General features: G+C 41.8%; 1 protein-coding gene across 8 annotated transcripts in view; it reads left to right on the top strand.

Moving 5' to 3' along the window:
• Positions 1–4,408, top strand: part of LOC103651852 (serine/threonine-protein kinase ATM) — a 126,612-nt gene extending 122,204 nt beyond the window's left edge. For all 8 annotated transcript variants that reach the window (XM_020550152.1, XM_020550151.1, XM_020550150.1 and 5 more), the window contains 9 exons: positions 1,352–1,431; positions 1,519–1,597; positions 1,688–1,734; positions 1,849–1,948; positions 2,033–2,164; positions 2,246–2,380; positions 2,465–2,530; positions 3,452–3,592; positions 3,676–4,408. In XM_020550152.1, coding sequence (XP_020405741.1) covers positions 1,352–1,431; positions 1,519–1,597; positions 1,688–1,734; positions 1,849–1,948; positions 2,033–2,164; positions 2,246–2,380; positions 2,465–2,530; positions 3,452–3,592; positions 3,676–3,753 — 858 coding nt within the window. In that variant the 3' untranslated portion in view covers positions 3,754–4,408. The remainder of the gene's footprint in view (positions 1–1,351; positions 1,432–1,518; positions 1,598–1,687; positions 1,735–1,848; positions 1,949–2,032; positions 2,165–2,245; positions 2,381–2,464; positions 2,531–3,451; positions 3,593–3,675) is intronic.
• Positions 4,409–13,190: the final 8,782 nt, after the last annotated feature.

Genomic DNA, 13,190 nt, shown 5'->3' with positions numbered 1-13,190 from the left:
ATGGGCTCACTGAGATCGCATAGGGAGTCCGCTATGCCCTTCATCCGATGTCGGTACTCACTGACGGAGAAGTCCCTTTGGGAGAACCGTCGGAAACCGGCATCAAGGTGGAGAGTGTGTGCTTCCCGATTGCCGAGGATCTAGACCTCGAGGGCAACCCAGGCCTAGTGAGTGCCCCCCCCCCCCCTCTCCTGCTTGTGGACGATGTCCTGAAGCTCGACGGTGAGCGTGGTGAGAATCCACGATAGGACCATGTTGTCCATCCGGTGCCAGCACAGAAGCAGCAGGGAGACAGTGTCGCGAGGACATGGTTGTCGAGGGCGTAGCGCTAGAGCGTGAGGAGCACCTGGATGCGCCAATGGGTGGATGACATAGACAAGCGATCGGATGTTCTGGACATCGGTCGCCTGACCATGGAGGGTGACGATGATGGCACCACTTCTTTCTTGAAAGGACCACGCAATGGAGGGGGGAGGAGCAATGAGTTGTAGGCAACATGCCGGTCCTGGAGGGAGGCGGTGGAACCAAAGTATGTGTACTGTCACTATTATTGAAGTCATGAGGGCGAGTTGTAGGCGACGCGCTGGTCGTGGAGCAAAGTTTTATTTAAATCCAAAGTTTTATAATTGACTCCTTCCTATAACACCTTTTGTCACAGGCTCACAGCATCAACCATATCCTTGCAAAATGGCCTGCCATGCCAAGGCCCTTGTGGCCTAGGGCAACCACGCCAAGACCTTTGCATTGTAGCCCAATCTTGCCATGGAAGCTCTAAAATGTTTTATTAATAGATGGGGAGGGCTTTTGAAACATTAGATTAGGAAGAGTTAAAAAAATGAAGATTATTTTATTGCTGTGCACTCTCCCCTCGTTCAACAATAGTTTCTGAGCTTTCTTTCTTTTGCTTCCACAATTTTAACTTCTAGCTTCTGATTTGCATTTTTTCCATTTAATTTATTTTCCACGGCATCTTATCTTCTTGGTATAGATTTAGCATAATGCTAGGTAGGCAGCCACTATCTATGAATCTGTAGCCTGTTCGGGACAATTAGAATAAATGTATAAGGGCAACATTTGGTGTACTACATAATGGAATTTGTAATGTTGGGAAAACCTTATGAACATTGTTCTTAAGGCGTCGCCTAGGCGTCCAGGCGGAGGTCCAACGCCTAGGCGCCTTGCCCGCCTACCTCGCCTAGGCGTCGCCTAGGCGTCCAGGCGGTGGTCCAACGCCTTGTCTCACCTTACCGCTTTAAAAACCATGCTCATGAATCATAGATTCATACCCAGCCATACAGCGATGCTCATTTTGAATGTTGTGACAAATTTGTGATTACTTTCTCTAACTCAGGTTGTTCCTTTCACCCCAAGTGCTGGTGTTGTTGAATGGGTAAACGGTACTGTTCCACTAGGCGATTATCTAATTGGGAGGTCTCTGTATACATGATGTCAGTTTTTATATGTAAATTAGATTCTGAATGCTTCATATTTATTTGACTTTTTGTTGGGGTTGTACAGTACTAGAAGTGGTGGAGCACATGGACGATATGGAATTGGGGACTGGACATATCTTCAATGCAGAGAGTACCTGATGAGTGTATGTTGACGTGTTGTAGAGGTTTTGTATTCTATTTTTTCTAATAGAGGGATGAATGTATTTCCAATTTGAAGGAATTATAATTTGCAGGAAAAGGACAAAAGGAGGGCATTTCTTAAAATCTGCAGCAACTTTAGGTCTACTTCCATTTGCCAATGTCCCAACATTTACATACATGCATGATGCGTCCATGAAAACCATATCTAGTGTTTCTCTAACTATTCCCCCCCCTCCTTTTTTACAATAACCAGGCCTGTGATGCACCACTTCTTTCTTGAAAGATTCTTGCTGCCTGCTGATTGGTTCCAAAGTAGACTTGCTTACACAAGGAGTGTAGCAGCAAGCTCGATGGTAATTTCTTTTAGTCATGTGCAACTTGAGGAGCTTCGTGGACTACTGAGACTATATGTTGCCTATTGTTTTTCATGGATTCAGGTAGGATATATAGTCGGTCTTGGGGATCGCCATTCCATGAATATTCTCATCGACCAAGACACAGCTGAGGTTGTACACATTGATCTTGGTGTTGCATTTGAACAGGGTCTCATGCTTAAAACACCTGAACGGGTATGCGATGGAAAATGACCTTCTGTGAATATCAATTGCCAAGTCTTCCTCTGTAGAACACTTTTTTTGCTCTATTTGTAGGTTCCATTTCGGTTGACAAGGGATATTATAGATGGCATGGGTGTTACTGGTGTTGAAGGTGTGTTCAGAAGATGTTGTGAGAAAACTCTCTGTGTCATGAGGGCGAATAAAGAAGCATTGCTCACTATTATTGAAGTATGTGTGCTGTCAAATATTTTTTCATAATTTTATGAGACTTAAATACTTTTGCTCCTCCTGAGTCTGGACCCAATGTGTTAGGTCTTCGTTCATGATCCTCTATATAAATGGGCACTCTCACCACTGAAAGCCTTACAGCGTCAAAAGGTAACTACGAACATTTGCTTAATGTTATTTTCTTTGCATAGCACACCTTGGTCCATACAACTGAAACTATTGATATGTCTGTTAGGACTTGACAGGTAACGAGTACGACCAGTTGTATCCAGTATTATGCATGTGTAGCTTTCTTCTCACCAAATGTACTCTCACATACTAAGCAAATTTAAGGACCTGATAAACAACACTACAACAGTAATATCTCTTTTTTGTCGTAACTAGCAAACATGTCCGTGCATTGCTATGGAATCCGATACGTATAGGAATCTGATTCCGTATCATCGCTGGACGCGAGTTGTTATTCCATGGGTCATGAGTCCGGGTCACATTTGAGATACAGAGGCATTGAAATCGGACCTTGAATCTGTTATCGATAGGTGAGTTATTCTAACTCGAATGAGGTCATAAGTTCATATAAAGTAAAAAATATGAGGCTGAAGAAACTCTTTACTACTCGGGTAGTTAGGGAGAGGCAAAGGGGAAAAAAGATAAAATTTTGGCTCTTCATTCTCAGTGCATTCTTATAGAGAGAAAGACACTTTCCCATCTTAACCAAAAATGAAATGGCTGAGGTGAAGAAGGTTCCGTTTGGAGGGTACCCTCTGGAGATCCAGTAGAGAGACAGGATGCGCTATGGTGTCGGGGTTCGAATGCCTGCTCCACCCACAGCCTTCCAAAGGGGGAAGACCTTTACTTTCTCCCTTCCTAAGGTGCAATGAAATGGCGGACCGAAAGCTATTGAACTTGGTTATGCTCTTCCTTTCGTCGATAGATATGCAAAAGTTAGGTTAGCCTAAAGAACCCGATCTGACTACAAAAATGGAAATGCAGTGGTCTTTTGACCATGCTGTTAACACAGATACACTGTGTAGAGTTCTCCTGGCAACTGTTTAAACTTTTATTTTGCAGGAAACAGTTGATACTGATTCATGTTTGGATGACTCCCAAGAACCTTACGATGGCAACAAGGATGCAGCTCGAGCTATACTTCGTGTTAAACAGAAGTTGGATGGATATGAAGATGGCGAGATGAGAAGTGTGCAGGGCCAGGTTTTATCATCGTTATACTGAAGCATGCAGATATTTATACTTTTGTTACAAAAGTCAACTTTATATTTATGTTTGCCTTGTAGGTCCAACAACTCATACAGGACGCGGTGGATGTTGATCGGTTGTGCCAAATGTTTCCAGGTTGGGGACCTTGGTTGTAAGCTCCATTGAAAGGGATGTAAATTTTGATCGAAGGCAAGAGCAACTTTTTTCACTGCTTATGAGGTTTTATTCTTTGGTGTGTTTTTTTCCCTCACCACCCTGTCAACATTCCTACAAAGTACAGCAAACGGCTTTTGGTACCCTGTAAATTGATGGGAAGGCAAGGACGACATTTGAGTGCAGGTGGGTTGTACCACTCCTGTTTTAGAGCATGTCCAGACTAGAGGATGGGTGATTGCATAGTGAGGCCACAGTTTTCTTTTTTTGTTGAGCTTCATTAATACCCCCTCTGTCTAAAAGTCCTCATCGTTTAAGCGTCCCGCACCAAGACCAAGGATGCCCCTCCGCATTGCAGCCGCTGTGAAGTTAATTATCTGGCGCCGTTTTGTATTTTCAAAACACGCATATGTAATGTCGCAAAAATTCAGCTGCTTCGATGGTTGGCCGGCCATAGGGGCGGTATCCATACATCACACCATCGTGCAGCGTACATTCAGCTGCTTCGACGGTTGCATACCGTAGTTTTTGTTCAGGATTTACTTTGTAAAGAAGTGAGGCTGTTTTGTCATGTATGTAAAGGGCTTGTTTCGATGTAGCATGAAATACGAAGAATTATGATGCATTTGAATATACCGTGCTCCCCTGAGCAAAAAACAAATCAACAGAAGCTACCACCTGGCCGCCACGCTCAGAGTCGTCTTGGCTGAAGGATTTCTTGGGTGCGTCAGAACTAGTATAGCTGCAAACCATGTCAGCGTCTCCCGGGTTAGCAAAACTATGACGGAACTTACGATTTGGAAGAAAATAGGCCACCTATGTTTACCTCTACCACACTAGTTTGCGGGAAACATAGGTTAGCAAATGATCCCCAACCATTTGCACAATTTGTATATGTATCGCAGTTTGTGGACAACTTGAAGTAGCTACGTGCTAGTGGCGTCCTAGTCTCATCTGCATGTAGCAGCACTGTGGCACCTAGGTCTTCGGCTGCCAGATGGCGCAAGCTTCGTGTCCAGACACCGGCATTCCATAATTACCACTTCATTGCATTTGTGTTGTGCAAGATTGTCTAAACTTTAGCTAATATTTTAGAATTTTCGATTAAAGTTCAAGAACTAAATTGGTCTAAAGTTTCGTGGTTAAACTTTAAATAATGAGATCCAAACAAAACCTTATTCGTGTCCTCAACTTTCCTGCATGCACCGTGTAACTGATATTTTTTTCTTCTTTTAGCCCTATTTTAAAAACAAAGTCACGTTTAGATCACCAGTGGAACAATAACCGGGTTTTTTTATCTTGGGGATAGCGCCTTAGCTATGGTGTTAAGATAGCTCACTCATGTCACTTGCCATCGTGGATATTGACGTGTTATGACCTCCATGCCATAACTATGACGTCGACCTTGACACCATAAGCCATGGCGCTAAGGTTTGGTTTCATGCCATATTTTTACTTGTGTCATGCATGTTTTCTTTCACTCCCTCTCGATTGTGTTCTTGCCATTGTTGATCCCCCACCCCAATGCATGTGCTCTTTCTCTCTCTTTCTCTTTCTCCTTTGCCTCGCGGTGCGTCACTAGCCATTGTTTGGTGGTCGTCCGAGCGGCTCGGCCTTGTGAAGGTGATTTTTTTTATTAATAGCTTAGTAATTTAATTAGATAGTTGGTAACTTGGTTTAGTTAGTTATGAGACAATTAGTGATCTATTAGTATTAATTAGCTCATCAATAGTAGTTAGTATTAGTTATTTCCTTAGGTAGTTATTAAATAGGTAGATACCTAGTTACTAGTAGCAAGTTAATTAATTAATTGTTTAGTAACTTAGTTATTAAGTTAGTTAGGAACTTATTTAGTTTGTTAGTTTATTCTTCAGTTACTAGTTAGGTCATTAGTTACTTAGTAAGATATTGTGTAGTTTGTTAATTAGGTAAAATTTATTGAGTTAGATATTATTTAGATAGTTAGTACTTCTATGGTATTTAGTTTACATTTAGTCATTCGTATCTAAATTCATTTCAAGGTACTAAGTTTCTATATGAAAAGGATGGGCAATCTAGTAACCTTATATTATGGCAGTAGTGTAGACAAAGACGATTATAGAAACAATTTCTTTGTCGGAATGCAAAGTGAGTTTGTGATATTCATTACTTGGTTGTTTAGTGACTCAGTTGCTAGAGCTAGAAAGGAATTATATTGTCATGCAAATGAAGATGATATCTCAGTTGAAGGTGTAATCCATATGGGTTCAAAAAGAATTATAAGGCGAATGATCTCGATTACTTTTAATGATCGGTGGCAGAATTATGTAGTTAATGATGATGAATAGTTCTAATATCTGGACGTGGTTGCACATAAGGTATCCATCGAGCTCACCTCTCATGGACATTCACCAAAACTGGTAAATTATGCACCATATGGCCCTCCATTACTCGACCAGAAGGTGGATGTGAAAGATGTAGTGTTTGCCTCCGATGCTCAATCCACCTCTCATGGACATGTCAATAGGATCTCTAATGGTGTTGATGTCCAAACTATAGATAATGATGAGGCTTATAGGCTTGCAAGTGTCATTGATTCTGATGATGACTGCCATGTTACAACTCTAAGTGAACTAGGCATTGAGTTGATTAGACTTTGTTGCCCTCATTAGGATCTAGTAATCCATGAATTTTGTGATCTCAATCATTCTCATAAGGCTTATGTAGAAGGTAGTGTAAGGAAAATGGACCTTGACCTGTTTGATTAATGGATTTTGGTGTTTAAGGATCAACATAATCATTTGAACTAATGTTGTTTGCTAGTGTTTATGGATATAGTGCAAAGGATGCAGCGTGAACTTGGACAAAGGCAACATGGTGATCAAGAAGATCAACACCTCAAAGCAATATATTAGAAGACTCATTGAAGACCTACAAACATCATGCAAGAGCCCAAGACATAAGACGGAAGAAGCCCAAACAAAGGGATGCAAATAAATGAATAAAACAAATTGCTCAACAATGCTAGACATGTCTGGTACAGCACCAGATAAGTCACCAAACATTAGAGGCACATGTACTGGACAAAGGACTAGAAATTTTAGTACACTAGACATGTAGGTGTGCACCATACATAGCACCATATGGGGCACCGTATACAACACTCAGAGAGCTCTACAACGTGTTTGGGAAAGTCTATAAGGCACATGACATGTCTAGTGTAACACTAGATACCCCCACCAAATAGGGTACTTAGATTGCAAAGTAATGTGAGCGAGGTTTTAATGCAATAGACATGTCCAGTGATAACATCAGATACCCTAAAACTCAACAATCGACAACGACTAAGTGATGTGGACATGAACTATACTATCTAGTGGGTGGTCCAGAGTTCTAGTAAGTACGCGGGATTTCTATACTGCTTCCAACGGCTGCTTTTGGACTTAGGGCTATATATATGACCCCAATCAGCCATTTGATGGGTGTTGGAGTTGAGAAGCATTGCTAGAGAGTTGAGACTCCATTCTTATAGCTCTAGACACCCAAGTGCTTAGGGAGATCATTTGATGATTAGCGTAAGTGCTTTTGTAAAGTGCTTAGGTTACTTAGACTGGTGTATTAGCATTTAGTCTAGGTTTATCCCTAGTGACTAGAAGTGTGGTTAGACATCCTAAAATCCCTCAGTGCTTGTGCACACCATTATAGTTATACTGAGAGGGGCAATTGTCCTACAAGATCACACCAACTATGTTTATGGTGTGGCCACCACCATGTACTAGAGAGAACAAACCCCACGACATTTTAGTCTTAAGCTTGATAGTGGTAATGATGGGGATCATTTGAGAGAGGCCAAAATTAGAGCACCACATGCACGTGGAAAAGGCTTGGGGCTATCTACGAAGTTACCTGGCCGGGAGCTTGTGGGCTACCCATGTGTGGGGTACTACGAGGACTAGGGGAAGCTTGCGCGCTTCTCAAAACCTCGATAATAAATACTGGCGCTATAGAACGAGAGTTTGCATCTTTATCATTCCTTACCTTTTGTATTACATTATGTACTTAGGTCATATGGTTTACCTTCCTATCTTAGTTGATAGGCTAGTTGATACGAATGGAACATAGGTTGCATAACCTTTTGTATTAGATATAGCCACACATCTAGCAAAACATTGATTGCACTTTTAGATAGTTTATTTCTTGCATATGTTTTTATTAGTTTGTAAATTAGAGGCCATATTTTAGTAGTAGAGTTCTAAATTGCCTAATTCATCCCTCTCTTAGGCATCATGGTGCTTGTCATTTTGAATGATTTGAAGCAATGGTTGATATATGTACGTCAAAGACCTACATATATCATGAGGTTCATCCAAATGGATGTACATCGATTTGAATCATCGTCTTTTGGATAAGAACCCTTTGATCCTAACACTGTCATCATAGTTAAATCAATGGAACAATGGTACTTATGAACATGAGTTGTAATTCTTAATGAAGTGGTCGATTTATATTAGGTGTAAATTGGATACTGTTGGGGACTTGTTCTCAAATGCTATGAGTTAAGAACAAGACAACATAGAAAATGTTAATCGTTAAAGTCCTTCGTCCTTCGAAACATTATTTCCCTTAGGGTATAATGGTTTTCGGACGAAGGTTATGAAGGGTATACCTTCACAAATTCATTATATAATGACGAAGGGTGAAATGTAAGGAATATAAATGACAACATGAACAATTATGTATTATTATTAAGCATAAACAGAAATATCGTTGAATTACAAGTGTACCTTCAACTGGAAGGAGATGATAGTACAAGCGTGACGCAAAAAGCGAATGCCAAGTCAGCGTGAACAGTACGGGAGTACTGTTCACCTATTTATAGGCACGGGACGCAGCCCGTGCAAAATTACATTAATGCCCTTTACACTCGATAATAATTCTATAGTAATCTGTCGAGGTCTAAATAGCCTTTTCATCTTTAAGTCGGTTTCACCTGCTGCTGTCACGCCGAAGCTTTCCTGCTTACACCGTCGGCGCTTCACCAACCTTCGTATTATTCTGGTCTACTGTGATGCCTGACTTGAGTCCGAAGATACCTGTTCACACATTATACTCCAGAAACACTATTAAATCCTGTTTTTGAGGACCTTCGGATGCCGAAGGTCCCCAACAGTAGCCCCTCGCAATATTAATTTGTTCAAAATAATAAATTTAGATTGCGACCTGGACGAAGGCTTTACGCCGAAGGTCCGAAAAAACACCTTCCCTTTGCTAGAATAGCAACATTCACTGACAAGCGGGGTCTTTCAATTTTCAACGCACTTGGCGTATAAATACGGCCATACCGCAAACGCATTTGACACGCTCTCTGGTCAACTGCTCCCGCTCACTCAATTTTTAGCTCTTGTGCACTACGATTTGCTAAGCTTTTAGTTTTGAAGCTTCGGCTTTGAAAATAGTTTTTTAGTGTCTCCGAAGATGTCCGAAGATAAGAAGACTGCTGCTGAGACGAAGCTGAGCCTCGACGAAGAGAAAAATTTGGGGTTTCTTATAGCGATGTCAAAGACCAACACAGAAAAAATCACCAAGGAGATTCTGGAAGGTTTGTCTGAGGATACTGGTGACAGTGACAGCTATGATGTGGACAGTGGTGGTGAAGACTCCGAAGATCGTCCCTGGCGACCAAGCCATTCAGTTTATGGTAAATCAACTATCAAAGAAAATCATCTTGTCAATATGAGAGGAAAGTATTTCCGGGATTTGTCCATTGTGAGGGCGGACGAAGGGGAAAAAACTTGCCCACATCCCGAAGAGAATGAAGTCGTAGTGTACCGAAGCTTTTTGAAAGCTGGACTGCGATTTCCCTTGAGCAGCTTCGTTGTGGAGGTGCTGAAAATATTCGAAATCTATCTCCATCAACTTACCCCCGAGGCAATTATAAAGCTGAATATCTTCGTGTGGGCCGTGAGAAGCCAAGGTCTGAAGCCTGATGCAAAAAGCTTCTGTAATATACACGAATTATCATACGAGACAAAACCTTGGGGTAAGGAACAGTATCACAATAATTTTGGCTGCTACAGTTTCGTTTCTCGGTCCGGGTCAAGCTGCCCCGTGCCAACCTTTCGGAAGAGATGGCCCGGTGACTGGATGACAGAATGGTTTTATGTGAAGAATGATCTGACAATACGAGAAGATATCAAAGGTATAATTATGCGCCCTATTTGGCAAAGCTTCGGCCTTCGGAGGCCGAAGGTTGAAATGAATGAAGCTGCCGAAGAATGCCAGAGGGCCTTCAGCGCAGTCTGCTCTTTCATTGGAACGAGAGACTTAGTACAAGAGCATATTGCCTTCAGGGTATGGCCGCTCGCGGAGAAATGGGAAATGCCACAAGAGACCGTAAAAGAGGCCGACGAAGGTGGACTTATCAGGTTGAAGTACACTTTTAAATTTGGAGATAAATTCGTTGAGCCAGATGATGACTGGTTAAAAAGTATTGAAAATTTAAGTGATGAACTGCTTGGGGCTTATTCGAAGGCCGAAGACACTGCAATGTCAGCAGCCTTCGGAGGCCGAAAAAAGAAGAGGCTGAATCGAGTATTTGATGCAATCGGGTTTGTCTACCCTGACTATTGCTATCCCATTCGAAGGCAGAAGAGAAAAAACACAACCTCTGCAAAAGAAGAAGCTGCAACTGCTCCTAGCGAGCCAGAACCGAAAAGAAAGAAGATAAAGGTCCTTACACATCGGCCGCGCTATATTGAACCAGCTTCGGTGCCTGAGTTTACCAGAGAAACTTCTTCGGACACCGAAGCTGAAAAACCAACCGAGCCAACCTTGCTGCCAGAAGTCGCAGAAACGGCCGAAGTGCCAACAAAGATAAAATTGGAACAATCAAAGATTTTGTTATCAGAAACGAAAGAGAAGGCCGAAGCGCCGTCCACAGAAAAAATGGAAGAGGTAAAAGAAGCAACTGAGGGATCCAAAACATCAGAAGTTTTGAGTCCTGCAGCAAACATTGAGACAGTAAAAAATCAAAAAGTGCCAGCAGTGACTCCGAAAAGAAAGAGAATGGCTAATGTGCTAGATGTACTGGAAACGATCAAATCTTCAAGCACACCTCCGAAGAGGGCTACTGTCATTCCTGAAACAACAACTGAAATTTCTGGTTCTAAAGCTCCAGGGCAAGAGACTGAAGCCGAAGTTGAAGAAACCGGTGTCATTGCCCCCGAAGCATCCCCCAAAGTTCGTGATTATATTGTTCGTCATGCTTCGGGGAAAAAACTATCAGAAAAAGAAGAGCAAGAGGCCCAGCACTACGCCCAAAAACTGAAATATCCAAAGGGGGCGTTAATATTCAATGGCAGTGGAGAAGAAGACTTCTTGTATTGTCTCCCCGACAGCAAGGAAATTTCTGTCTGTCGGGAGATGAGCAAGAGCTTCGGATTCCCAACTTTAGAAGACGGGCTCTCGGTGCTATCGAAGAACGATCTGGCCGACAGCCTGGCTTACAATAGTTTAAAGGTGCGACAAATAAAATCCTTGTATTTTTTGTTGAGTCCAAAATTTTTCGTTTGTTTAAACCTATTGACGCACACATATTTCTCTTTGCAGGGCCTGATACTTAGCAATGCCCTCAGGGCACAGAAAGATGCTGAAGACGAAGGGTGTTCTATAGCCCTGAGCAACCTTCGTTCCGAAGTTATTGAACTGAGGAACGAAGGTCTTGAAAAAGATAAAATATTACACTCATTGATAAATAAAATAAAGGAAGACGAAGCTGCTTTTAAAGGTCAAGCTGAAGCTCAGAAGCGCGAAATTGAAGATCTTCGGAAACAACTGGCCAGAGCCAAGGAAGAACGCATACTTGAAGAAACAAAGCGAGAATTCAGCGACCAATGGGCCGATCACCTAGAAATAACTGTTGAAGAGCTTCGTTCGTCCAGAAAGAGATGCTATAACAAATCTATAGAGTGTGTTAAGAAGTTAAAATCTAGCTTCGCCAGGGTCGGCGCCTTCTCAAGCGAAGAAAACTTTACGAGAGGCAATCCCGAAGGTCCCATCGAATGGATCGACCACGAATCTGAGGCCTTCGAAGAAATTTTAAATAGCCGAGGAGATATATGTGCCTTCTCTGGTGCCAGAGGGATTGCCACCATCTTAGAGAAAAAGGGCTGCGAACATGTAAAAATTTTAGCACAATCCGAAGCTGCTTTGTCCTTTGAAGATGCAAGAGATCCTTCGGCCGAAGCTAGTATAATTGGTGGAAAATTTTTTACCGATATCTGGGATAATGGTGGCCGAGAAATGGCCGGAGAAATTATTCGAAGAAGTGAAAAGGGCATTCACGATGCTAGAGAAGTAGCTGAGGCTGCTGAAAAGAGCGCAGAGGCCGAAGGTCAATTAGGTATTAACTAATAGTTTTTATTGTGTTGTAATCTTAGGCTTTAAGATTTGTTTGCGATTTGTAATAGCAATGTAGCCGTATCCTGTCTTACTTCAGATCCTGCTAAAGCGTCTTCGGGCCCTCAGCCGAAAGGAGACGACGAAATTAAAAAGATGGCTGAAGATATTATGGACGAAGTCGTCAATCGGCTCCTGAACGAGGCTGCAGAAGTCGTTTTGAGAGAAGATTAAGTATTTTTGTGAAAACTTCTGAAATGTAATATACTGTAACATTTTGTAACCCCAAATGTAATATACCTATTTTTGTTAGTCAATTCTTTACGATGCATGAAACTTTACACGTACCGCTTTTGAGTCTTTGACGAAAAAACACCTTCCCTTCTTTTCATGCTTCGTGAAGAAGAATTCTTCTTTGTCACAACAATATCCAATGTTCTGATGAATAATATCCAGGCTTCGTGAAAATATTTTCCGAAGCTACACTTCCGAAGATCAATGATGTATCTTTTTGTGACTATGATTTCTCCCTTTTTTCAAAGCGTTCTTCTGTAGATTGATAATGTGTCCACCTCTTGTGCCATGTGCAAAATGATGTATGATGCTTATGCTATGCGAAATGATGCGATGGTGTTATGTTATGTGAGATGATGTTTATTCCGAAGATACATACGCATCCCTGCAATAAAACACAATCTTTTATAAGCCTCCCTTAGGAGCTTCTTCGCCTTTTACTTCAGCGGAATCAGCGTTTATTTTTCGTTGTAAGCCTCCCTTAGGAGCTTCTTCGCCTTTTACTTTCAGCGGTATTCGCGTTGACTTTTCGCGCTTCGCCTTTTACTTAGGCGGTATCAGCGTTGACTTTTCGCTGTATGCTCTGCATTCCCTTTGGAATGACTTTGGAGCAGAAAACTTACACTGCGCTCCCTTTGGAACGACTTTTTTGTGACTTCGGCAAACTTACTCTGCGTTCCTTAGAACGACTTGTTGTTGCTTCGAAGGTCCTCTTTGTTATCACAAGTCTTTGAACTTTAATCAATATAAGCCTGTGAAGAAAATATAT

The sequence above is a fragment of the Zea mays genome, chromosome 3 (assembly GCF_902167145.1).
Source record: "Zea mays cultivar B73 chromosome 3, Zm-B73-REFERENCE-NAM-5.0, whole genome shotgun sequence".
In the NCBI taxonomy this organism is placed as follows: Eukaryota; Viridiplantae; Streptophyta; class Magnoliopsida; order Poales; family Poaceae; genus Zea; species Zea mays.
The sequence above is the reverse complement of the archived record's forward strand: the minus strand, read 5'-3'. Positions and strand labels throughout refer to the sequence as shown.